At 41.7% G+C, this 27,015-nt stretch overlaps 1 protein-coding gene across 18 annotated transcripts in view; it reads right to left on the bottom strand.

The window, feature by feature from the left end:
• The window catches only part of magi2a (membrane associated guanylate kinase, WW and PDZ domain containing 2a), a 179,735-nt gene that overhangs the window by 82,918 nt on the left and 69,802 nt on the right, over positions 1-27,015 (bottom strand). For 2 of the 18 annotated variants that reach the window (XM_054752787.1, XM_054752784.1), the window contains exon 3: positions 17,358-17,418. The exons of 15 other annotated variants lie outside the window; for them this stretch is intronic. In XM_054752787.1, coding sequence (XP_054608762.1) covers positions 17,358-17,397 — 40 coding nt within the window. In that variant the 5' untranslated portion in view covers positions 17,398-17,418. The remainder of the gene's footprint in view (positions 1-17,357; positions 17,419-27,015) is intronic. One more of the 18 variants, XM_054752786.1, reaches the window with a different exon arrangement.

Here is a 27,015-nt window from a genome sequence, read left to right on the forward strand (position 1 = left end):
CAGGGCACATATAGACAACCACTCCCATTCATACCTATGGACCATTTAGAGTCTCCAATGAAGCTAACATGCATGTTTTTGGAATGTGGGAGGAAACCGGAGTACCCAGACCCCCCCCCCCCCCCCCCCCCCCCACACACACACACACACACACACACACACACACACAGGGAGAACATGCAAACGCCACACAGAGATGCCCAAGGGAGAATCCATGAGGAAAAAACCCAGTTGTCATTTTTGGAAAATTAACTTGGGGAAAAATATGATATGTTATTATTAATATTATGGAAATAAAGTCATAATTACGCCAATGAAATTTACAAGAAGAAAGTTGAGATAGTTGAAAAATTAATTTAAAAAACAGCAGATTTTAAGGAGGACAAAACGTTTCAATTTGATGAGAGTAAATTTGTAATACTATGAGGAAAAATAACGTCATTTTAGTGGCACAGAGTTGGAATGTAAATCTGTTTTTATATCTTTAGAAGGCACAGAAAAGAGAAAGACGTGTGTGTTCATGTCTCACATAAGGACAGTGGATGACGGGACGTCCCCCATCCAGTGGATGTGACATCACATGATCAACAAAACCTCGGCTTGTCTGATCGCAACAAGGAGGGGGGAAAAAAGCATTCCAGTGGTGACCTTGGAAGGAATTACGTACCATAACGAGCGGGTGATTTAACGAGCCTGCTGTGCATACCGATGCTGAAATTCAATTTCCACGGGTGGCGTGAGGAGAGATTGCGTGTGATGGATTTAAAATGTGTCCTGACATTTGGATTTGTTCACACAAAGCTTTCTTGGCTAAACGGCACGCAGGCATCGTTAAAAGAAGACTTGAAAGGGTGTGCAGGTGAGTCTATCTTTGTTTATTCACATAACAGCAGCAGCGTCTAAATGGCCTCCCATCTGCCCCCGCCTAGCTAACGAGCACTCGGCGCCGACAGGCAAGAGGAACATCCTCAGGTTAAATGCCACGCCTCGCAAAAAAACCCCAGATGTCATTGTCCCCTCTCGTCCCGGCGACGGAAGCTAATTCGCTAATGTGACTTTACTTGCCTCCGGGGTCCATTTTTCCTGTTTTAAGCTGAACGGCGCCCTGGATGGCGACTGTGCTCCGTAATTGCGACCCAGCGGAGCATCAAAGATGGCCTATCAAGACATTTAAAGTGCACGGCCCCCCCAAATAGCCAAAGCACCTCCACCATCTCCACACCTGCTGCCTCATCATGCTTCTTTACACCTGACTCATGTTCTTCCATAAGGTCACCTCCACCATCATCACTTTATTTGCACTTCTTTCATCCACAGTCCTTATGTGAGGCATCAGCACACGTCTGCCTCTTTCCTGTGCCTTCGAAAGATAGAAAAAACAAATAGAAAGAGGCAGCTAATTCATGCACGTAATGGGATACACCTGTTTTGGCTATAAAGCCCTCTATTAAAGCTCCAACAAGGTTTAGTGGTTTTCTATCCATGCTGTGAGCAGGTAGTAGCAGCTACATTCATCGTAACATGTCATTCAGTATTGTGCCGTAAAGTCATCCCTTGTTTATGGAGGTTAACTAATTGGTTCCATACCCGGGTAGGATATGGATTCTATAATAAATACATTTAATATTTCCGTAGTTATGGCATAAAAACCTGTTTACGACCTTCTTAATACAGGTTTTAACATTATTAGAGCCCTCGAGACATGAAATAACACCCCTGTAGTCACCTTTACACTCCTATTAGCCAATATAGTAGACATAATAAGAGAAAATAAAAGAAATAAGACATGGAAAACCTGTTTATCACCTTGTAAATATGATTTTTAACATTATTAGAGACCTCTAGACATGAAATAACACCCCTGTAGTCACCTTTACACTCCTATTAGCCAATATAGTAGACATAATAAGAGAAAATAAAAGAAATAAGACATGGAAAACCTGTTTATCACCTTGTAAATATGATTTTTAACATTATTAGAGACCTCTAGACATGAAATAACACCCCTATAGTCACCTTTACACTCCTATTAGCCAATATAGTAGACATAATAAGAGAACATAAGCCATGTAAGATGTAATTGAAACTCCTGCTGGAGCAGTGTCACAGTAAATGTGTTCCCTAGGAACCTTAGTGAGGAGTCTAGCGCTTGTCTCACCGAACAGCGACACCTAGTGGTCAATGCGGAATACGTTCACAATTCCACTGCTTCTTCTGCCTTGTATTTGCATTTTACTTCATTTAGTTAGATCATTTAGCCATTTTTATGTTGGAAAAAACTTAATTTAATCCAAGAATAAGTCAAATTTGCTTAAATATGCATTTTAAAAAAAACTAATAATAGGCCGTATTCAAATAGTGATCATTTATTAATTAACTTTTGAAAAAATGCAATTTAGCAAGGGAGCGATAATCAAATTTATTTAGCTCATTTGAAGCATGAGCGGAACTTCCTTCCTGGGTGCATTGATTTCACATAGCAACATAGAAAGGAACGCTACACCTAGCGTCAAAAAGAAAAACATAGCAGCAGTGGCGGCAGCTCCGATATGTAGCGTCACCTTTGGCTAGCGGCCTGAGGCATTGTGAGCGAGTGTGTGGTGAAGCTAGTAGCTAGCCGGCTAGTGGCCAGCCGCTGTGGTGTGGCGAGGTGTCACTACGCAGGCAACGTAGTTCTTGGGTGTAATTGGATGTTATTATCATCTTTTTAAGAAAACCAATAATACCTTTTAAAATGGAGGTCATTTTACATAAAATATCTATTATCTGCATTAAAAAATGTTTTTGTCTTTTTAAGAAAACTAACGATAATAATTATTATATTTTTTTAATAGAAATAATTTTACATTAAAATATTATTTTCTCTCTTTTTAAGAAAAATACTAATATTTTTTATTAATGGAGATAATATTACAAAATGTGTGCTGTTGCTGGATGATGATTTTTTTATTACTTTATATGGTAAAGATCGTAAATGAAAAAAGAAGAAAAAATAAAAATGATTATTATTTTTCATGAGTTTGGGGATTTGGCATGGTGATGTAAGCTGGCTGTTTTTTTAAGTCACAATAATAAGAACAATGTCGCTGTAGCTTGGTTAATATGCAGGTCACATGATGGAAATGGAGCACTGTTGGCGCTTTTTGGAGGTTTGCTGATTTCTCGGTGGAATAGGTGCAAGTCCGTGTGTAGCAAAGACGAGCATGTTGTGTGAAAGGAGCGTCATGCAGGTCGATGCATGCATGCCTGCTGACCTGCGAGGATTGCGGCGTCGTTATTGCCTCTGAGACTTGGGGACTTTGGGATGAAGGAAGCGTTGGACGTCTCAAAGGTTGGCATTAATTAGAGCTGGAAGCCGATGCCAGCTGATGAGTTGCTTTCGCTCAGTGCAGAGAAAAGCAATCAGCGACAGTCTTAATAATGCATCCCTTGTCTTATGTCAACATGTTAGCATCCAAATGATACACTGATGACGCCTACTTAGAAGACACTCAGCCTTTCACACAGTGCATTCATTCATTCATATTACAGGAATAAAGTCCTGATGTTACGAGAAGAAAGTTGATATAGTCGGGAAAAAACAACAATTAAGAGAAAAAAGTCATATTCTCTAAGGAGAAAAATAGTAGAAATATGAAAGAAAAAACAAACCCAAAAAAGTTGTCATTTTTTGAAAATCAGGTTGGGGAAAAGTTAGAATTTTAATGGGAATAAAGTCATAATGTTGAGAGAAGAACATTTACAAGAAGAAAGTTGAAATAGTGTGGGGGGGGGAACAACAGTGGAAATCAGCTGTAATTTTATGAGAATAAAGCCAAAATATTAAGAGAAAAAAAGTCATAACCTCTAAGGACAAAAATACAGTAGAAGACATTTTAAAGAAAAAAAATTCTCCTTTTTTTCTGTAATTTTTTCTATTTTAGCAAAATAGTCAAGAAACAAACAAAAATGTTGTCATTTTTTGAAAACCAGGTTGGGGAAAAAGTTAGAATATTATGGGAATAAAGTCATCATGGTATGAGAAGAAAATTGACATGAAGAAAGAAATGAAACAGTGGGGGAAAAACAACAGCGGAAAAGGAATAAAAAAATAATCTACGAGAACAAAGTCAAAATATTAAGAGAAAAAAAGTCATATTCTCCAAGGAGTAAAAAAGGCGCAATTTTACAAGAAGAAACTTGTACTATTATGAGGATAAATAAAGTCATTTTAGTAGCACAGAGTTTCAATATTCAAAAATATATGCTCTTTATGACAAGTCGTAATATGAGAAACAAACAAAAGAAAATAAAGAAAATGTGGTTGAGAAAAACGTCATAATATGGGAATAAAGTCCAAATATTAGAATAAAAAAATGTCCGAGAAGAAAGCTGAAATTTTTAAGAGTAAAAATGACCAAACAAAGAGCAAAGAGTGAAGTTATATGAATATGAATAATATTAATACTAAGCATACGTACGCATGTGACACAGCTGAGATGCACTTGTTCCTTCTTGGTTATGTGCGTGTGGGTTCTTTATTTGTTCATACGGCGCCAACGCCAAGAACCAACAGCAACACCGCCCTTCCTCTTTAGAAGCACAGTGCGCCGTACACTGGTGAGGCGTTCAAGTGCGCTGCGTATTTCTGAGTGTTAAGTAGCGCCCCGTGTTTTCCGAGGTTAGAAGAGCGGCAAAGAGGGCGGGTGTGCTGCAATCCTTGCAGCACAGTCCAAAGTTTGCGCCTTCTCGGCAGCTGCCTAGCCGTGATGTACCGCAGCTTGAAGAAATAATGCTGCTACAATTCCATCTTTCAAATCATATTTGATGTAGACGTCATATAAGCACATAAAGGGCCTTCAGGACACACACACACTCGCATCGCACCACGAAGTTGCACAACATGTACATATGACTGCTGGAGAGCTACTGGGAGACACCCAATAGATGCATTGTTGTCACTCACACCAGCCTAACTCTCTTATGACGCAAACTTGCACTTTCCAGGCACACAAGCTTAACTTTCACTTTGTAGGGAGGTGAAGCAACCGCCAGAGTATATCCACACTGGCCACCTTCATTGTGGGCTCCTTCCTTCCATCTTCCTCACTGATGAACCACATGCACTTTACTGCTCTGGACGGCAAGTAGAAAGGAGCTGATGTTTCCTAGCTGCTGCTTTGAGGGAATATAAGACGACAACAGGCCTGTCACGGTAAAAGATAAATCGATTCATTCCGACGGCGTGGATAAATTACCAAGTGCGTGCATGCGAGTGTTCCATCTGCTCGTCTCTCTGAGCCACACCGGCTGGATGACAAGAGGGTTCACTCTGCATCTGTCTGTACGCATCGGTTCTATAGTGGAATGAACGGAGAGAGTGAACCCTCCTGTCCTCTCATTCAGCCTCTTTGTGGAGGCGGGGCTGCTAGTGAGCGGACCCAGGGTGCTAGCAGCAAATTAGCCTCGTGAGAAGGCAGATGCTAATGTGAACGATGGCACAGAAGCGATGGTTTCTAAGGCGAACGCAACAGCCCCAGTGTGGAAACATTTCGGTTTTAAACAGAATGAACAAGTATTTGTTGGAAAGTAGTGGCGAGGAAAAAGGGGAGCACGGCCAACCTGAGCCGAGAGACGCAGCGGCAAAAGCAATCCTCCCATTTAGGTGGGATCCGCACCACCTCGGGAGAAAGTGCCAGCCAGGCTTTGAGCTTCACAAGTCTGCCACCCCGTGTCCCCCTCCCCGTGCGTCTGCCTTTTCCTGGGACGCAACGGCTCCTCCCACAGCAGGAACTCTGGCACATCAACCAGGTAAGAGGGACGCGGTTTGTTTGGCCCCCGTACTTGTTTCACACTGTCCTGGATCTGAAGTCATTCCTGACGATCATACGCCAGCCGAAAGCCGATGGTCCTCACAAGAAACGATAAAACAAAGATCAAATCGATCACAGTGAGCTGAGGGAAGCGGTGAGCCAGACACACAGGCTTATTTTATAGTCATAATATCGATGCTAATTATGGTCCAGCAACATGTGTTATTGTGACAGGCCTCGTGCTTTGCCATATGTATTTTAGATGTGGTTATTTTCTTTGTGTTGTTTTTATGTTACAGTATCTTATTCGATCTTACGCTCTTCTTATTTGCTAGAACTTGTTTTTACTCCTGTGAAGGACCTTGGGCACCATTGGGATGTTGGAAGGTGCTCTACAAATAAACTTGGATTTGATTTAGACGACAATGTCCCCCTGTCGGGGTGAATACGCTGGTCCTCGCCAGCCCAGCTCAAACTTCTCCCCTAACCTCCAGCTGCCGCAGGCCACAATATTCACGCTGCCATTGCTAGCAAAGGGCAGGAAGTTTTGTTGCTTTGCCAAGGAGCCAAAAAGGAAGAGCAGTGTGTGTGTCAGAGGGTGTTTGGGGGTCGGGAGGTGGGGGGAGTGGATTCACCTGTCAAGACACATAATGGAGGACCGTGGATGCTGACGCTGCACTGAGCCGCCATGAGGCTCCACATGCATTTTCACAGCGGCACCAACCACTTGACATTTGGAAGGACCTTTCTGGGGCTGGGGGGTGTTGGGCTGGGTCGCTCAGCCCGGACTAAATGCTCCCATCCTGGATGCCATCAGAGCGTGTTGGTGTGATGAGAGGCTCAGGCAGGCCAGAAGAAGGAAAAGTAGAGCACAGTAAACGCACCACTCTCGCCACTTCTTCAAATGCATCCTGATGCTTCCCCCCCCCATCTCCTTTCCTACTTTCCACAGGCAAAAAAGTGCATGTCAGCTTTAATATCAATTAGTATCAACTTCACTCCTGACATGAGACTTTTTTGTTTGGTTTTCCATTTCTGTTGTTGTTATTTTTCAAATTGTTCAACTTTTTTTTTCTTGTAATGTTGTGACTTTATTCTCCTAATATTACAACTTTTTGCCAACCTAATATTCCAAAATTGACATCCTTTTTCTTTAATATTTCAACGCTATGTTTTTCATGTTACTGTTGGATTAGTGCTGTGAAGGCAAAAACCAAAACAAAGTCACTGGTAATATCATTGCTATGATGGTTGTGTTATATTTCTTGTTATTCATGTTATTATTATTGTTAGCATTGTTTTGTGGTAGTGTATTTGTGTGTTTTGCTTTTTTTAAATCTTATGATTTATATATATTTCTAATTTCTTATTTTTAGATCTCACGGTGTTGGGGTGGAGTTGGGGTTGTTTCTTTTTGCTTTCCTTTGTTAATTAAATCAATTTGATATTTTAAAAATCTACTTTTTATCATTTTATTGTCATAAAATAATCCTCCCCCCCCCGTAAGATTTTTTGTTCTTGTAATATTATGACGTTATTCTCCTAATATTATAACTTTCCCCAACCTAATATTCCAAAATGTGCAACTTTATTCTTTGCTTTGTTTCTAATAATATTACAATTTTTAAAAATGACATCTTTTTAATTTTATGCTTTTACAAATGACATCTTCATCTAATAATCTTATGACTTTATTCTCATAAAATTATTTTTCCCTGTAAAATTACAACTTTTTTCTCATGACTTTATTCTCCTAATATTTTCCGCAATTAAATATTCCAAAATTTGCAATTTCATTCTTTGTTTTGTTCCTGGTAATATTACACCGTTAGAAAATAACATCTTTTTTCTTTAATATTTCAACTTTATGCTTCTACAAATGACACGCTTGTTTCCTGGGATTAGTACGACTTTATTCTTGTAAAATGACACATTTTCCCCCTAAAATTATATCTTCTCCCAAACCTAACACTCCAAAGTTTGCAACTTCGTTCTTTGTTTGTTTCTCATAATATTAATAAACTTTATGCTTTAAAAATGACTTGTTTTCCTGATAATATTATGACTTTATTCTCATCAAATTATTTTTTTCCCTGTACAATTACAACTTTTCTTTATGATAGTCTGACTTTATTTTCCTTCCATTGTAACTTTTTATCAGCCTAATAATACAGCCTCATAATATTACAACTTTAGAAAATAACATCTTTTTTCTTCCGCGTTTCAACTTTATGCTTTTAAAAATAATAAATTCTCATAGGGATCTTCAGGAGACACACACACACACACTCAAAAACAATCTGGAGTACCTTTTAAATGACTTACATTTTTTCAAGCAATCCCTACTTGCTTATTAAAAACATCCTAGAGGAATTTCTTAGTTACTATAAGCCGTAGTATCCAGTGTATTTTGTTGTAACTACCAAGCTAGCAGTGCAGCTAATTCATGACCATGCCTAATCTCGTGACGTCTCCTACGCTTCACAACCACGACTAACCGTTTAGATACTATGCCGCTTGCAAGTCAGTAGCTCATTCTTTAGCGGAAGCCAACCACGAGCTCTTGAGGAGCTGGTTAAACCATCACAAATCGCAGGAGGTGATTACTCAATATAAAAGCCTGACTCACGGTGTCATCTTACGAACAACGCTAAAATCATCACACAGCAAATTAACACTCAAATAATAAAAAATAATGATATAGGCTACAGGGCAAGTACCAAATATGAGTTTAAAATAAATCCTGGCCACGGCGGCGGCCGACTCCCCCAGCTGTACACTCAACCTCCGTGGACGCACGGCGGCTGCTCACATAGCGTATCCGACATTAATGCGCTTGCCCACCCACGGCAGCTCTTCCCGCTGTACACTCCGGTTCTCCCGGTCACGATAGCTGTAGGTGCCTCAGGAAGCCGGTACGCCCATCTTGCAATGGAAGTGAGTGGGCTTCACGAGACTCGTACGATGCCCACACACGGTACGTCCCCAGTGAGTGAAACGTACGACAGCCTTACAAGAAGCGCACCTAGCACGCTCAAGCCACACGCCGCACTCACCATCTAAAAGCCACCAACCAGGGCGGGCGGAAAGCACGTGGGTGTCACGACTCACTTGCTCCATAAGTACCACACGCCTGCAACCCCTCTGACACCCTACTTCCGCTACGTGCTGGCCACGCCCAACATTTCCCAAAACCTGCAGAGCCCGTGTGTGTGGTGACATGCACGTCGGGATGTAAGGCCCGCTTTAACTACGGTTTTCTCACAAGTCTAACTAAAGTAACATTTACTGTGACAACAAATCGTTTTCCTAATAACATTATATAGACTTTGTTCTCATAAAATGAATTTTTTTCCCCCCCGGAAGATGAGGCTTTTTTCCCTCGTAATGTTGTGACTTTCTTCTCCTAATATTTGGACTCTGGATTCTGGTCAAATTTAATTTTTGCTGTATGATCTGAATGTGCTGTGGACCAATGAAAAACCAGCCGCGTGCTGCATACGGCCCCGTGCCGCACTTTGGACACCCCTGCATGACCTGATGTGGAAATGTTGGGATAGGAGGGCTTTGGTTTGGGCTGCAGTGTGCAGACTGAGAGCGAGGCAGCAGGTAAGCAGCGCGGCGGACATTAGAGGAATGGCCTGTTCGATAACGAGCTTATGATGACTGCTGTTTGTTTGTTTGGAAGGAGAATCATTCCAAAGCCCAGCAGACGTTGTGGAGAGACACATGGGCACATGTGAGCGCGAATAAACACATCAGTGTCTCCGGCATCCTGGAGGTTTTAGTGCCGCACGAAGGCCACTCGACTTTCTTCAAGACGTCTCATCAAGGAGACTTCACCCCCCCCGGAGGGCATCCAAGCAGAAAGTCCAGATGCCTTCATGTCGCACTTAGATGTTTGGCATCAAGAGGCATGCAGCGTGGTGGCGCTAACTGTTGATTTGACACACGACTGTTGGCAGAGGCGGCGGGCCCTTTGGCAGGAGAGCAGGCCACATGTCAGCGCTTCGTGGCGGCACGCAAAGCCACGCGATGCTCACGCTGGCACAAACACGTAATCATGAATCACCGTGTCTCCACTGGTGATATGTCTGCACTGACACACTTCAACCCAGGCGGAGGACGTGCGAGGCCACTAGGGGGCCCTCTTTGGAGTGGGTGGAGGATGGACCACCAAGAACCATCCATTTGTTTACCCACACTTTCAATTCAGAAGATTAACCCAATGTTTCCCTTACGTTCACTTATTTGGGGTGTGCTAGCCCTCGTCCATAAACACATTATAACGAGACTAGCTTGTTGTTACAGCTCTGCTTCTGATCACATGTCACTACATAGACCATCGACCCACAACATGCAACACAGCAACTTTACACACAACACAAACTATTACTACTACATGGCTATTAAAACTGCACAAGCAGAGCACAGGGGGGAGGGAGCCACCTGCTGTGGCCCAGCAGGGTGCACTGTATTCGGACACATGGTCCGACACTACAGAGGTCAGGAGAACCAGAGTATAGAGCGGGAAGAAGCCTTTATTCTTACAGGACTTCATTCATTTATAACATCAGAACTTTTCCCAAAATTTGCAACTTCATTGTGACGGGGTGAAAGGAACCCCTCCGTCCCTTTAAGACGCTGCACTGCTCTCTCTCTCTCTCTCTCTCTCTCTCTCTCTCTCTCTCTAGCCAAGGGAGTGTGCACGCGCTGGAAGTGCATCAAATTTGCCTTTTGACCGACTATTCTCTGCACACCCGCAAACCGCTCCCCATGTCCGGACACATGCCAAACCAGGCACCTGCGGAGCGCCCACTAAGAAGCACTAATTGTAATGGTCAGGTGACTAAACCAAGTTGCCTGGTTTAAATAAATATGTGCCTGTATACCCATTTTGGGGTGCCACAGGAGGGCCATCATGTTGATTATGTTGTTTATTGTGTCATTATGTTCTTTGTTATTTCATGTTTACATGATGGGATCTGAACAAAACCCCTCGATCCTCCTTGAATCAGCACCTTATGGTGGTGGAGGGCTATGAGAGATCCTCGGAGCTATGTTGTCTGGAGCTATATGCCCCTGGTAGGGTCTTCCAAGGCAAACAGGTCCCAGGCCGGACCAAGAGTGATTCACAAGACCCTATGAACAAATACAAGAGGAGGGCCCGCACCTCGCCCGGACGTGGGATACCGGGGCCCAGGCGAGCCCCTGGTGGTCGGGCCTTCCGCCTTCACCCCCAAAGAAGCCACACGGGATCTCTCTGCTGTAGACCCACCACCTGCGGGGGCAAACATAAAGGTCCGGTGCCATGTGTCTTGGGTGGCGGTCGAGGGCGGCAACCTGGTCTTCAGTGGCCAAATCTGGTTTTGTTTTGTGTCTCATAACATTTCGACTTTAGAAATTAACAACTTAGTATTTCAAATTTATGATTTTAAAAATGACATCTTTTCCATAATGTTATGTATTTATTCTGCTAATGTTTTTGTAAAATGACTGTTGTTTTGTTTTCCATAACATGATGACGTTCTTCTCCTAAAACCATAACTTTTTCCCATCCTAATTTTCCCCAATTTGCAACTTCATTCTTTGTTTTGTTTGCCTCTCATCATATTATGACTTTGGAGAAGAACATCTTTTTTCTTTAACATTTCAGCTTCATGCTTTGAAAACTGTTTTCTTTTATTGAATTATTTTTTCCCCATAAAATGATAATTTATATATTTTTTTATTTTTATATTCCTCTAATATCTCCTTTTTCCCAGTGCAATATTCCAAAGTTTGGCCGTCTGACGTGGCCCAGCAGTGTGCACTGTATTCGGGCACACACTCCAAGCAGCCGTTGTAGTTTGCCCGTGGGGCAGAAACGAGCTAGCAAGATGCCGCCAGCCAGGCGTGTAAACAAAAATGGCAGGAAGTGGAATGAGATTGAAACGTGAGCGATCACACATGCTGGCATAGATAGGCTTAGCATGTGACACGCTGTCGTCAATCGACTACACATTTCGGGCTATTTTTCATTCTCCCGATATTAAGAAACGAGGTGAAAGTCGACACAAGACGTGTCGCGTATCTGGTCACATATAAGTGGACAGACCGGCGATTCCGGTGCATGCTTATCAAAATAAAGCACAGAAAAACATTTTTCTGATATTTTTAATTGTTTTCGAACTTAATGTGGTCAATATGTGGGTAAATAATACGCAATACATTGTTCCCTCGCTCCATCGCGATTCAGTGCTTTTTTTTCAGCATATCAATGCCCTGGCCCTTTGAAAAGAATTGCATCGTGGGAAGTTGAGTGTTGTAGTTCTGTGCTTTAGCAAGTGGCGGCGGTGTCTCTCTATTCTCTCTCTTCTGTCTGCACCGCCCATTGTTTTCTGCATCTTGATTGCCTGTAAATTTGCCAATCAACCTCCTTTGAGCCGTCTCCCGTTGTGCTCATGGCTACCAAACTAGCTAAATGTGTGAGCTGCTTGCTACCCGCCAATACTGTAAACAATAGAAGAAACAGAAGAAGCTAACCGTGTGAGGAAAATACGACGACAGGAGCAATCTGTTTTAACAAGGATACAAAAACGCTGCAGTGGAATGGAGCCAGGATGAAGAAGCATGGTCAGAGGAGGGAAATACGTGTGAGTCATGTAAGCATTTCTTGTGTCCAACCTAGTAGGTTAGCATTAAAATTCAAGGGAAATTTGAGCTTTGAGTGTTGAAACAAAACGGAAATGTGAGAAAATGTTCATGCCTGTCTGAGAAAAGTGTATAAAGTGTACGGGGTTTACTGCCTTAAAACATATGTAATCACTGAAAACAAATATAGCAGGCTACTTCGCTTATTTCACTTATGGCGGCTTATTTTGGGAACCAATCCCCCGCAATAAACGAGGGAACACTGTATATGCACCTATATAGCATATACTGTATATCCATTCATACAATATATCACTTAAAATTACTTCCAAGTTAAAAACAAAACACTCATTTTTAAGGTGTGGCGACTTTTATTTTGTAGTGGCGCACTGCCATGATCAATTACGTGTAGCGGAAACCCTACTTGTTCTCGTAGACCCATTCTCATGCATTGTCTCGTCTTGTGACACCCCTACTCAACACCCAAGGGATCTGTTGCGTTAGCGTGCCTGGAAGCGATGAAGCCATGTTTCAAGCACATGCTATCATAAATTTCTGTACAATTTTTACTTTCTTGCTCCGTTTTCTGTACAAATTCCCAACAATCAATAAATCAATGGTTATGCTCATCCCCGCATGTCAACATGGTTATTATTGACTGCATTTGCAAATGCTGGGCATTAGACATACAGCATATCCTGGTTGGTTTATTTACAAGTCGCCACCTGTTACTGGTGAAGGGCCTCAGAAAAAAAAACCTGCACAAAACCGTGGCACAATCTAAAAGCTCTGTCACAACGCAGGCCGAGGACAATTACGCGCTGCGCTCGCCGTTTTATTTGTCTCAATGCGGGGAGGCGTGCGTAGGACAAACATTCCGCTAGACGGCCCAGAGGTCCAAACCAAGCGTTGAAATAATCCTCCACTGAAATAGTGGCGGTGCTACAGCACTTAAGGCACACAAAGAGAGAGAGAGAGAGAGGAAATACACTCCTGATCAAAATGTTAATAGCAGTTGAAAAATGTCAAGAATGTACATTTTGCACTGTTGGATCTTAAGGAGGTTCTAAGTAGAGCTTCAGAATGCAAAAAGAAGAAATGGGAGCGAGACAAAAAAAGCAATGTACTGCAAAGAAGCATTAACGTGAAATAGGCTGTTCATCAGCTGACCATAGCTAAAAAAAAAAAAAAATCTAAACCCTGAAACAGAAATAAAATGTTGCAATAGCTGCACAATACTTGTTAAGGAGGTGAAAAATGGGTTTGGGCACGCTTGATGCCAGTGTTTGATGCCAGCAGGCTAGTGGCAATGTTGATCCAGGTGCTGAAGATGGATTCCACTGTCTGGAACTGATGTCCATTTTTGTAAATCCATCCCCAAATGTTCTCCATTGGATTTAGATGAGGGGAACATGCAGGATGGTCCAAAAGTGTGAGCTTATTCCTCTTTGTGAAGTGCAGCGTTGTCCTGTTGAAAAAGCCAGTCATCACCACACAGACGAGGGCCTTCAGTCATGAGGGACGCCCCCGGCGACACATCCATATAGCCGGTTGCCGTTTGACGCCCCCGTGCAACGTGAAGCTCCTTGTTCCATTGAAGGATCATGATGGTGGAAAACATCTCAGGTGGGATCTCCTTGTCATGCCAGTAACATTGGAAGCCGTCAGGACCATCAAGGGAGAATAAGACTTTCTTCCACCTTTCAATGTCCCATGTTTGGTGCCTTGAAGGTGAACAGGCCTTGGAAGATCAATAAATCAATCAATACATTTTTTTGTAATATTTCAACTTTATGCTACTAAAATGACATTGTTTTTTCTCATAATCTCACGATTACACTTTTTTATTTTTATATTTAAGACATTTTCTTTTACAATATTCTTGTAAAATTGCGACTTTTCCTTGTTAGATTGCAACTTTTTTGTTAATATTGACTTTATTCTTGTAAAATTACTGCTCTTTCTCCCCTTTTTCCTATATTTTTTCATTTTCCAATTCATTTCATTTCATTTCAACGTTTTTATGTAAGTTTCATAAATTTTACTTTTGTAATGTTTTAATTTTAGTCACATTTTATTCTATTCACATATTATTATATTATTCTAACTTTTTGCCCAACCTAATTTTCCCCAAATTCCAATTTTTATTTTTTTTGTTTCTCATAATATTATGGTTTAAATAAAACATCTTTTTCCTTGAATATTTCAACTCAATGCCATTAAAATGAAATGTTTTTCCTCATAACATTATGAGTTTAGTCTTTTTTTCTTCATATTTTTATTTTTTTCTTGTAAAATTACTGCACTTTTTTCCATTTCTGCTGTTTTTTAAAAATATATCTATTTTCCAACTATTTCAACTTTATTCTTGTAAAAATGTTCTCATAAACTGTTGACTTTTAACAGCCAATTTTATGACAATGTTTTTTTCTTCTTAAAAGCGTCTGACGGTTATCGGACTGCACTCGGCACCAGTAACAACCTTCATTTGGGCCGAGGATGGTCCCGTGTCTTGACGGACAGCCAATGGGATCCCCTGGTTACATTTTTTTGGGTCTACCGTTTGACTTTTTTGTTCCATGAGCCTCAGGATGTGTGAAAAAGTTTGACATGACGGTCTTACTGCGTCCAAACTCAGCAGCAACGGCGCTGCGAGGGGCCTCAACAATCCCACCGCCCTCAAAGAGAGACAGCCTTTTTGCCTTTGCCATGAAGAGATCATGACAGCGTGAATACCTGACACGATCACATTCAATCCACATTTTTGTCAACATTTTGCCTTTTAAAGGCTGCGCTCTTCAACTTTTGATGAACAGCCTATTTCACTTGAACGCTTCTTTGCAATACATTGCTTTTTGTCTCACTCCCATTTCTTGTTGTGGCATTTTCAAGCTCCACTTGGAACCTCCTAAGGTCCAAAATGGACATTCTTGACATATTCCAACTGCTCTTACCATTTGAATCAGGAGAGCATTTGACTTGGAAGTGAGTAAGGACGGGGAAGAACTAAAGTTCCTTGGATTGTGCGGAGGACATAAACATATTTCTGCCTGGCAGCAGGTACCTCATTTAAAGTGTCATGTTTCCGGATCCCCAATGAAGAGTCGTGACACTCATGCTGATCCTCGTCACTCTTTACCTACACGCCATCAAACAAGCGGACCTTGCGAGAAAGTGAAGGCAAGCATGTGATCCCCTTAACGACTTAGCATGGTAGTATGCTAGCTTCACCATCGACGGCCCAATGACTCAATTATTTACAACCATGCTGTGCTTTTATGCATTTGGGCTCATTGATGATTCCCTTTCAACTAACAAGCAAAATAACTGCACGGAGCTACGGACATGTGCCGCTATGAAGCAATAAAAATATCTTGATGACTGGAAGGAGCTACTGCGAAAAAAGTCCAATCCTACCTCAAAAGTTGCAATTAGGTGGGAAAATGTAGATGCAGTCGATGCAAATACCACTCAGTCCACGACAAAAGTTCTTTCTTTCAATGCGTGGAACTAAAAGTACTGTATCGGAAGATTTTGCCACTCAACCAGGATCAATTCATGCCTTATCATCACAGAACACAAAAGACGAGTGTATTTCATATAACGTTTAACTGTCCTCTGTTAGTTGGTTAGCCGGACGCCGCAAAAACTACTCAACAACTAAAGAAAGAACTTATTAGATCAGGGTGTGGATCTAGGATTGTCTTTAAAGGTTCCTTTTCTTCTGTTTTGTTTTACTAATATTGAAAAATATAATGTACAATTTTGGGTGGAAGTCCATTTTAGAAAGTCGCAATTAGAAAATAGCGGCCAAGTCGTAAAACAGACGGGAAATATGACTGACTGACCACTAAACGCTAGTGTATTTGGTATTGAAGTACACTCTTTATGATATTTGGTTGGTTGGTCAGCTTGACAATGCAAAAAGTACAAAACACCTGATGGACGAGCCAATTAGATCCAGCTGAGGATCCAGACTTTTCCCTAAACCTTCCTTTAACAAAGGTGAACTCTTAACGTAGACTGGAAACATGACTGAATGACCACCAAACACTCGTGTATTTGGTATTAAAGTAAGTTGTTTTTTATGATATTTGGTTTGTTGGTCAGCGTGACATTGCAAAAAGTACAAAACATCTGAAGAGCCAATTAGAGTTGGTGTGGATCACAAAACAGAACACCAAACACTCGTGTATTTGGGATTAAAGTACGTATAGCAAAGCTACTTTATGATATTTGTTTGGTTGGTCAGCACGACAGTGCAAAACGTACAAAACACCTGATGGAAGACCCAATTAGATCTATGTGTGGATCCAGACTGTTCCGTAAGTGTTCCTTTAACAAGGGTAAACACAACGTAGATCGGAAATATGACGGACTTACCAATAAATGTTTTTGTTTTTGGTATCAAAGTACATATAGCAAACGTTTTTGGTTTTGCTTGGTTGATTGTTTGGCTAGCGTGACCGAAAAAACTACAGAACAAGTAAAGATCCAAGCGATGAGTTCAGTATCTATGAGAATCAGGTTCTGTCCCACATTGGGATTGTTCATTGTTCAGTCAAGTGCCTTTTTAGACAAATGTTGTGCACCAAAAACTGTGCGGCAAGAACTCCAAGACCCCTCCTTTGGTTTTGTGAGCATTTTATGAACACATAATTCGCCAAGTTGAACTCTGGACAAGAACAAAATAAAAAGCTTCCGAGAACCCAAAATCTGATAATCAAGAAGGCAAATTGGTTGGTTCCGGAACTTTTAATCAAAGGATTACTGTGTAGCTAGGATGCACCTGATTACAAATCATCCTACAAAATAAGAGCTGGATGAAAACTTATTGATCGATCGGCCCACCCTGGAGAAGAAGAAACATGTTATTTTCTTCACCAGGTGGCCTTAATCTGCTCCGTAATGACAAAGCGCGACACAAGTCACCTGCTGCGCCGATCCAAACTGACATCACGTCTGTCTCCATGGCAATGGGACGAAACTGCTGCTGTATTTGGGGAGGGGGTGAGTGAGGTGAGAGAGAGAGAGAGAAAGGGTGAGTCGGAAATCCTCAGGGAGAGGCGTGAAGGAACATAGTGTCAGGAAGCTACCGCCGCTGAATACTAACGTCAAGGAGGGAGGAGGGAGTTTTGTCAACAGTCAGCTCGGCATCAAGTGAAAAATAGCCTTTGAGCACAAATGTCAAAAGGAGCCAATGGTGACATTAAAGCCTTTTGGTCCAAAACGTTAGACGACTCCTTCAGCGAGACGACGGAAAGGACACCGAGGGGTCAGTGGCGGGAAAAACAGATGAATGTGATAACCTCTGCTCGGGCTTCAGTGGGGGAAGCGCTTCTGTTATCTCGTCACAACTCTTCATTCACAGCCAAAGACCAGCTTTCAAGGGTCAGCAATTATCAGCTCATGATAACTGTGGCATTCATTCTACATGCTAAAGACAGCATTTGTTTTTCCGCAGTGAATGAAAATGACATCCACATATTCGCATACGGGCTTGCTTAAACAGAAGGAAGGAGGGGGAAAAAAAGTGGAGCAGAAAGGCAGCTTAGCCTGAGGCTCAGAGCTAAGCCTCCGCACATTCAAATGCACATGCCAAGTGTTGCAAAATAAAGATCTACTGATGCCTGTTGAGAAATACAAGCATGTCAACATGTCGCGTGGCATTTTGTTGAGTAACTGGGATGCGCTAACTTTGGCAGCCTTGGGGAACCTCGCTCTGGTCGTTCTGCACTCTTGCACTGGTATTTACTCATGATTTAACATTTAGGCAGCAGACTAGTTTGGCCAGATCAACTCTAGGGACATGTTTCACAGCTGGGATGTGCTAACTTCACTAAACTTCGGGAACTTCGCTCCATACACTTCTTCCAATGTTTGCTTTCTTCCTTACGACTTACTGTTATGACCTCTTTAGCAGAGCGTTTAGGCAGCAAACTATTCAGGTCTTAATCAACTCCAGTAACTGGGATGTGCTAACTATGCCAGGCTTGAGGAACCTCACTCCATTGATTCTCCATTCCTGCACCAATATTTGATATCTTCAAGCGTTGCAACATAAAAATCTACTGATGCCTGTTGACAAATACGAGCATGTCAACATGTTGCGTGGCAGTTTGTTGAGTATCTGGGCTGTGCTAATTTTGGCAGCCGTGGGGAACCTCGCTCCGTTCACTCGCCATTCTTACATCAGGATTTGCTCATGCAAACTAGTTTGGCCGGATAAACTCTATAGACATGTTTCATAGCTGGGATGTGCTAACTTTACTGACCCTTAAGAACCTCCCTCCATACACGTCTACAAATCGTTGCTTTCTTCCTTCTGACTTACAGCTATGACCTCAATGGCAGAGCGTTCAGGCAGCAAACTATTTAGGTCTTAATCAACTCTAGTAACTGGGATGTGCTAACTACACCAGGCTTGGGGAACCTCACTCCATTGACTCTCCATTCCTGCACCAATATTTGATATCTTGCACATATCTTCAAGTGTTGCAACATAAAAATCTACTGATGCCTGTTGACAAATACGAGCATGTCAACAGTATCTGAGTATCTGGGATACGCTAACTTTGGCAGTCTTGGGAACCTCGTGCTGGTCATTCTCCATTCTTGCGCTAGTATTTACTCATGAGTTAACATTTAGGCAGCAAACTAGTTACTGTAGGTCTGATAAAATCCAGGGACACGTTTCATAGATAGGATGTGCTAACTTTACTAACTTTCAGGAACCTCGCTCCATACTGTTCATCCAATCTTTGCTTTCTTCCTTATGACTTACTGCTATGGCTTCTATGGCAGAGTATTTATGCAGCAAACTATTTAGGTCTAAATTAACTCCAATAACTGGGATGTGCTAACTTAATTAACCCTTGGGAACGTCACTCCATTGACTCTCCATTCCTGCACCAATAGTTGATATCTTCAAGTGTTGCAACACAAAAATGGAACCTCACACCATATACTTCTTCCAGTCTTTGCTTTCTTCCTTACAACTTTACATTATTATAACTTTTTCCCCCAATCTAATTTTCCAACAATTTTATTTTGTAAAATAGTAAAAATGATTTTAAAAATGTTTATTTGTCCATTTGATTTGTCATTTATAATAATTTCACATTGTTTTCTGCATGTGAATAAATTATAAATATTCTCGATAAAATGTTTTTTTTTTTGGGTGCACGAAATGGATTAGATGACATCGTACGAGGAAAAAACGCCCTCGGTTCTCATACATTTCGGTTTGGTCGGCCCTTTTGGAAGGAATTAATAACGAATGCCAGGGTAGCGTTTGTATTTTCAATTCCAAAACAATTTACTCCTCCCCTCCTGGCGGGCGAACGATGGTGTTGATTTAGCACAACCTTTGCGTTATGCTGCAAATGTCAACATTGATGAGCCTTGGCGTTGAAATCCTATTGTGCTTCTTCAACAGCAGCACATTCTCCACCTCCCACAAACGCTATCAGACGTGCGGACAGTGGCTGACCTCACAAAGCAGCTCTGCCAAGAAACTTCAAGCCAGATAGAGAAAACAAGCAGGAAGCTGATACTTCTTGTGGGTGTGAAAGCAGCGCTCGCTCAAGGGGATCAAATCCTGTACGGAGAAATCCATCTTCTTTTCTTCGGGTTTCATCGATGGGTGGAAAAGTTGTTTTGATTGTAATTGCTCTTTTATTCCACCTCTCTGCTGTGCATTGGAGCCAACGAGGGTGTGTGTGTGTGTGTGTGTGTGTGTGTGTGTGTGTGTGTATGCAGAGTGGATTTATCTTTGTGAGAATTCCAGACAGCACATGTACGACTGCTCTTATTGTTTGAAAGATCATTCCGCCTGGATAAAGGACTGCCGTGTGACTGGGCCATACTTTGATTTCCCATCTTGATGGCTGTCCCAAAATGAGGATTTAATGACGGCGATGACACATGGCGCCGGTGATACAGGCGCAGATTAAACCTGAATCTCTTCATAGAGGGAGCGGCGGCGACACTGCTGAGCAGCAGAGAAAGCAGGCCAAGCATTCAGGCTTTGGCTTTTAAGCTGGCGGAGGAGTCATGAGGAATCCCGCACAATGTGATCTTGTGTGTTTCTCAACAGCCTTGACCTATTTGCTTCGTAAAGTCACCCGTCTAAAAATAGGCCTCGGACGGGGGTGTGAGAGAGACGGCGAAGGAGAGCGGATGCAGAATCTGATTTAAATCCACACTTTCTTTCTCCCACCGCTGATGCAAATGTCGCAAACACACATTTTGTCCTGCTTTCCCTGCTTTTTTACCTTCCTTTATCTTTGCTTCACAAAGCAGATTAGGGCTGGCGTTTGGCACACGGGGAGGGAATGTGCAATTGAGCAGATTCACAAGCTGACTTGCAGACGTTCAGCGCACCAAAATGCTTTTGTTTTGTTTTCTTTGGTGCATCAAAGTTCCCTCCGCAGGCTTTATTGTAGGGTACAGGCATCCATATAACGATTCTTTGTTAACTCGTAGTGTTTCCCTACCATCTCGTACATTCCTCATCCAAATGTTAATGAGTAGTTGTGCCAGTGGGAATGCTGCTCCAGGTGGCGAAGATGGCTTCACAGAGGGCATCCACTGTCTGGACCTGTGGTCTATTTTTGTAAATCCATCCCCAAATGTTCTCCATTGGATTTAGATGAGGGAAACATGCAGGATGGTCCAAAAGAGTGATCTTATTCCTCTGGAAGAAGTCCTTTGTGAAGTGTTGGAAAAGCCAGCCATTACCACACAGACGAGGGCCTTCAGTCGTGAGGGATGCCCCCTGTGACATCTGTACGTAGACGGCTGCCGTTTGACGCCTTCGCGCAACCTGAAGCTCCATTGTTCCATTGAAGGACCATGATGGCGCCCCCTTCACTGTGCCGTGTGGAAAACATCTCAGGTGGGATCTCCTTGTCATGCCAGTAACGTTGAAAATGAAGTTCTGCCAAGTAGGATTCCTTATTTATAAATAAAATATTTTTGTACTTAGAGCATAGAGAACGTGTTTGCCACCTTCTAAATGCGTTTTTTTTACATTATTAGAGCCTGCTAGAAATGAAATAACACTCCTATAGTTACCTTTACACTCCTGATACCCAATATAGTAGACATTATAAAACATAACATGTATAAAACATGGAGAACATGTTTACCACTTTCTAAATACAGCTTTTAACATTATCAGAGCCCTCTAGACATAAAATAACACCCCTATAGTCACCTTTATACTGCTATTACCCAATATAGTAGACATAATAAGAGGAAAAAAAACATAAAACATATTAAATCCGTTTACCACCTTCTAAATACAGTTTTTTAACATTATTAGAGCCTTCTAGTCATGACATGACATCCCTATAGTCACCTTTACACTCCTGTTACTGTGCAGTGGTACCTCGGTTAAAATCCACCCCGGTGGATACGTTTTTTCGGTTAACATCCAAAAGTTTTGCAACAATTTTTCCTTGGCTTGCGTTCGACCGCTTGTTTAACATCCAACGTTCCGAAGACCAACTCTACGTGCACGTGATGGCACAATGCATTGATTCATTGCATTTGGGATGCTCAACAATCAGGCGAACGCAAACCAAGACAAACTTTTACCAAAAATGTTGGATGTTAACCGAGGTACCACTGTACTGACACCTAGTGATGAGCAGTGTAGAATACTACATAGCATTCACACACACACACACACACACACACACACACACACACACACACGCGCCTAGCTTTCGGTTTGTTTCATCAGATACGCTGATAATGATGATACTACGTAGATACGTGTAACCAGGCCTTTGTCTTTGGATGCGTGAGTACAGTACGTCTTGAACGGCATGAACGGAGTGAGCGCTCTTTGTCTCAGTGGGTGGAGGCGGGGCCGCTAGCATACAGCCAGAGTGCACACGAGTGTAGCCTCATGAAGCACAATGCAAGGTAACGTAGTACAAATTACATTTGTTAATTGCAAAAAAGTGTCGTATGTTTTTTTTAGATTTTTTTCCATTGTACTTTCCGAAAAGTAATCTTGTCTCATCTTGTTCTCGTAGACCCAATGTCGTGCATCAGCTCGTCTTGTGACACCCCAAATTCTGAATGTCTTATACTTTTATTTTAGTTCATTTTTGTGCTTGAAAATGCTTCATTTAGGCCAAAATACATACAAGTTGCTTAAATATGTATATGTTTGGACTAATAATTGGCCATAGTCAACCATGAAAAGCGTGGTTGAATAACTGGGATAGAGCGAAGCCCAAGTGTTGAAACAGGAAGTGGCAAGGGAAGACTGTATCTCCGCTAACGTGTTGTAATGTTGCAGGATTCCTGTGTGACCGAGACTATGAATTCACAAAGCACAGTAATAGAGTACCTTGCATGGGAAGGATGGATTCATAGACTGTGATTTTTGTCAATGCTAGCACATCTGCAGTGGTGGTTCTTCCTTACTGCATCCAATCCTCTTCAGCCTTTTCCTCCACGCCGGCGAGATGGTAGATTAGCCCAAGAACTTGAATGAACCTCCCTGAGTCGCGCCGTTGGCTGCAAGCAGGATATCTGAAGCATGAGGCCGCGCTCTGCCTCCTCAACTTTTGCAAAGCTCTTCTCAGGCCAGACTCACACTCGCTAAGCACAATCTACCTGAGTGCCACTGAGAGCTGTCCACCCCTCTTGTAAGCATCAATAATAAATGTGCCCCGCAGTTAAACACCCTGTTACACTGTACACAGGAATCACGGTTCATGCATGCTACGCCTCTACAGGCCGCTGCAGGCTCACCGTGACCATAGACTGATAATAGTGCACGCTCAGCAACTTTTCATTTGGCTTCTCTGCGGATGCGGTGACTGACAAGCAGCCGCACACATTACCTTCTACTGACACACTCTTACCATGGCTACCTACACTGTGGATTCCATTATAGTTAACCTTAAAAAAAAACATGCAAACCAATGGACCTTAATAGTTAGAGTTGACCCCGATACGTTTTGCTTGGTAGACTCAAGTGAGATGAACTTTTGTTTTAAATAAGTTTGTTCTACTTATTTATTTGAGTTGAGAGTGCTATTGGATTTTACAGTGTATGAAAGAGAGTGGGGGGGATTCCCAACTAGCGGTACCAGTCTGCCAGTAGGGCCAACTGGGCTGCAAAAAACATTAAACTTTTTGTACATAAGTATGGAAAAAAAAATGTCAACAGACATCCATTTTTGGAAATCATTTCCATTTCTATTACATGTAATAATATATACTGTATATATATATATATAAATATATATACGTATATATATATAGTAATCCCTCCAGACATGACATAAGACCCCTATATTCACCTTTACACTCCTATTGCCCAATACAGTAGACATAATAAGAGAAAATAAGACATATAAGACATAGAAAACCTGTTTACCACCTTCTAAATTCAGTTTTTAACATTATTAGAGCCCTCTAGACATGAAATAACACCACTATAGTCACCATTACACTCCTATTACCCAATATAAAAATAACATAACACATATAAGACATAGAAAACCCGTTTACCACCTTCTAAATACACTTTTTAACATTATTAGAGTCCTACAGACCTGAAATAACGGCTTAGCATATCTTTAGAAAATATCAAAGTGGTTCCATTTTTCACCTCGCTGGATAAAGTTTGGACACCCCTTTTTAGTGTGTCTGTACAGTGTTTTGATTTGATATCCATGACTAAATGACAAACGCATTAGATTAGGATGAGGATTGGAGCGCACCTCTGTCTGCTTGTATTTTTTCCATGGGTCCTTCAGAGGATTTGACAGAAACCAAGCAGCGGTCTGTGGGCTTAAAAAGGTTGTGGACCACTGCTCTGGAGTATTTCAGGGACAGAAGCACTTCCTGCCATCCCGGTTTCACGGCCACCAACATCAAGAACCGTTCGAATGTTCCTGAAAAGCTTACAGATCCAGCTAGGTGGAAAACAGCCTGCAGGCGCTTATTGATCACTTTAAAGCCTCGCACTTCAAAACAAAACTCTCTCCTGCACACAAATAACACGCCGGCAAGAAGGTAGCAGGTATTGGCAGAGAAGTTAGTGATTATCCTGCCGCTTCCGCTTGACGAGGCTTTGAGTATCTAGCAGACCAGGAGAGGTACTAGCTTCAATCTCATTCATCAGCCTAATTGGCTCCTAATTGGCTCTCGTCAAGTCCCCCCAGATGCCATCAGTCAAGCCTCAATGCCATTAGCACTGCTTCACTCACGCAGCGTGGAGAGATGACAGGTGTTCCAAGTCCACTTCTTTGTGTTTACACTGGCGAGTGGAAGACAACTAGCTAAGAAAATAATTCCGCAAGCCCTTGTTTATCACGGTTAATTGCATCCAGACCTGACCGTGATCAGTGAATTTCCATTAAGTACAATTCCTTATTTATTAATGGAATATTTTTGTAGTTAGAGCAGAGAAAACCTTTTTACCACCTTCTAAATACACTTTCTAACATTATTACAGCCCTCTAGACATGAAATAACACCCCTATAGTCACCTTTACACTCCTGTTACCCAATATAGTAGACATAATAGGAGAAAATAAGACACATAAGACATAGAAAACCTGTTTACCACCTTCTAAATACACTTTCTAACATTTTTAGAGCCCTCTATGAAATAACACCACTATAGTCATCTTTGCATTTGTATTAGCTAATATACTAGATATAGTAAGAGAAAATCTGACATATTAGACATAAATAACACTTTAGCAGTTCTTGTTGTTTTTTCTGGACAGCGTACTTCCTTGCATCTTTAAATGGCTTTCCACTCGTATTACCCAGTATAGTAGACAGAATCGGAGTAAATGAACCATGTAAGTCGTAAATAAAACTCCTGCTCAAGTAGTGTCACAGTAAATAAATAAATTTGGCCATCTTGAGTCCCTGCAGCATAAGAGTTGCAATGTGTAAACAATGTATAATAGGAGTGTAAAGGTGACTATAGGTGTGTTATTTCATGTCTAGAAGGCTCTAATAATGTTAAAAGCTGTCTTTATAAGTTGGTAAACAGGTTTTCTATGTCTTATATGTTTTATTTTTTGTTATTATGTTTATTATATCAAACAATAGGCGTGCAAATGTGACTATAGGTGTGTTATTTCATGTCTAGAGGGCTCTAATAATGTTAAAACTGTATTTAGAAGGTTGTAAACATGTTTTCTCTTATTATGTTTACTATATTGGCTAATAGGTGTTTAAAGATGACTATGGGGTGTTACTTCATGTGAGGATGGCTCTAATAATATTAACAAGCGTATTTAGAAGGTGGTAAACAGGTTTTTTATGTCTTATTTTCTCTTATGATTTCTACTATATTTGGTAATAGGAGTGTAAAAGTGACTATAGGGGTGTTATTTCATCTCTACAGGGCTCTTATAATGTAAAAAAAAACATTCAGAAATACATAAACAAGTTTTCTATGCTCTAACTGCAAAAAATATTCTAATTATGAACGTTGAATCCGACATTGCGGAAATTCCTTTATCGTGGTCGGGTCTGGAACCAATAAATGAGGGATGACTGCAGCTGCAAATGGTTAATAGCCATGATGAATTCATTTGCAAACTGTGATGACTCTCATGAAACATTTGAATCATGTGACAGTCCGACAAAAAGCCCCACCTTACAGGGTCTATATACATATCCTGTCCAACATATGAACACGTCGTTTTGCCAATCGAAAAGGCTAATCAGGTTCATTGTAACCTTTTAACAAATTCAGTGTGACATTTTTAGGCCTTTTTAAACACCTTCAGCTACTTTCTATTTAATGTTTACAACCTCTGCCTGTCTGGTCACTCACACAAGCCTTCAAAAAAAAAAAAGGTGAATTGAATTTGTTTTCTCCTGGTGTTCAGGAAACAGGAAGCAGTGGGTGACTGTCACATGCAAGCTATTATTGTGAAAGTCATGATGCACTGCTTTGTAGAATCACACAGACACATCACACCCCCGCACCTCCGAAATGAGACACCATTCTAACCTGAAAATCCATCAAAGTGCTCTTCAGGTGTGAGAGAGCAGGTGCAGCGCGTGTGTTTTAATGAGAGCAGGCGTGTGGGCGCGGCAGATGTGCCGCCACAACCTCGCTAACAGGACACTTCCTGTTTCAAGGATCTTTAGCGGAAAAAATTCAAATTCACTGTTGACCACGGCTATTTGACTACGTGGTTCTGAGTAGGGATGTTCCGATCCGATCTTCAGGATCGGGGTCTGCTGCTGATCTGCTTTATTTTGAAGATCGGATGAAAACGGCTTTCGCCACGAGATCGGGCCCATCCGGGTGCCGTAAACGTTCGTAACGCTGGGCCACACTCCAACATGGTAGGTGCGGTCATGCGCCTCGAAAATGGTGGCCACTCGACTACCGCGACCCGCAAGAAGAAGAAAAGGCAACACCACCACGCAGACATGTCCGCGAAAGGTGAACCGCCATGGAGCGAGGGAACATTTGACATTTGACTTTTTCCCAGAGTCCAACTTCATTCTTTGCTTTGTTTCGTTTCTGATAATATTGCAACTTCAGAAAAATCACATCTTTTTCCTTAATATTTCAACA

The sequence above is a fragment of the Dunckerocampus dactyliophorus genome, chromosome 15 (assembly GCF_027744805.1).
Source record: "Dunckerocampus dactyliophorus isolate RoL2022-P2 chromosome 15, RoL_Ddac_1.1, whole genome shotgun sequence".
NCBI lineage: Eukaryota > Metazoa > Chordata > Actinopteri > Syngnathiformes > Syngnathidae > Dunckerocampus > Dunckerocampus dactyliophorus.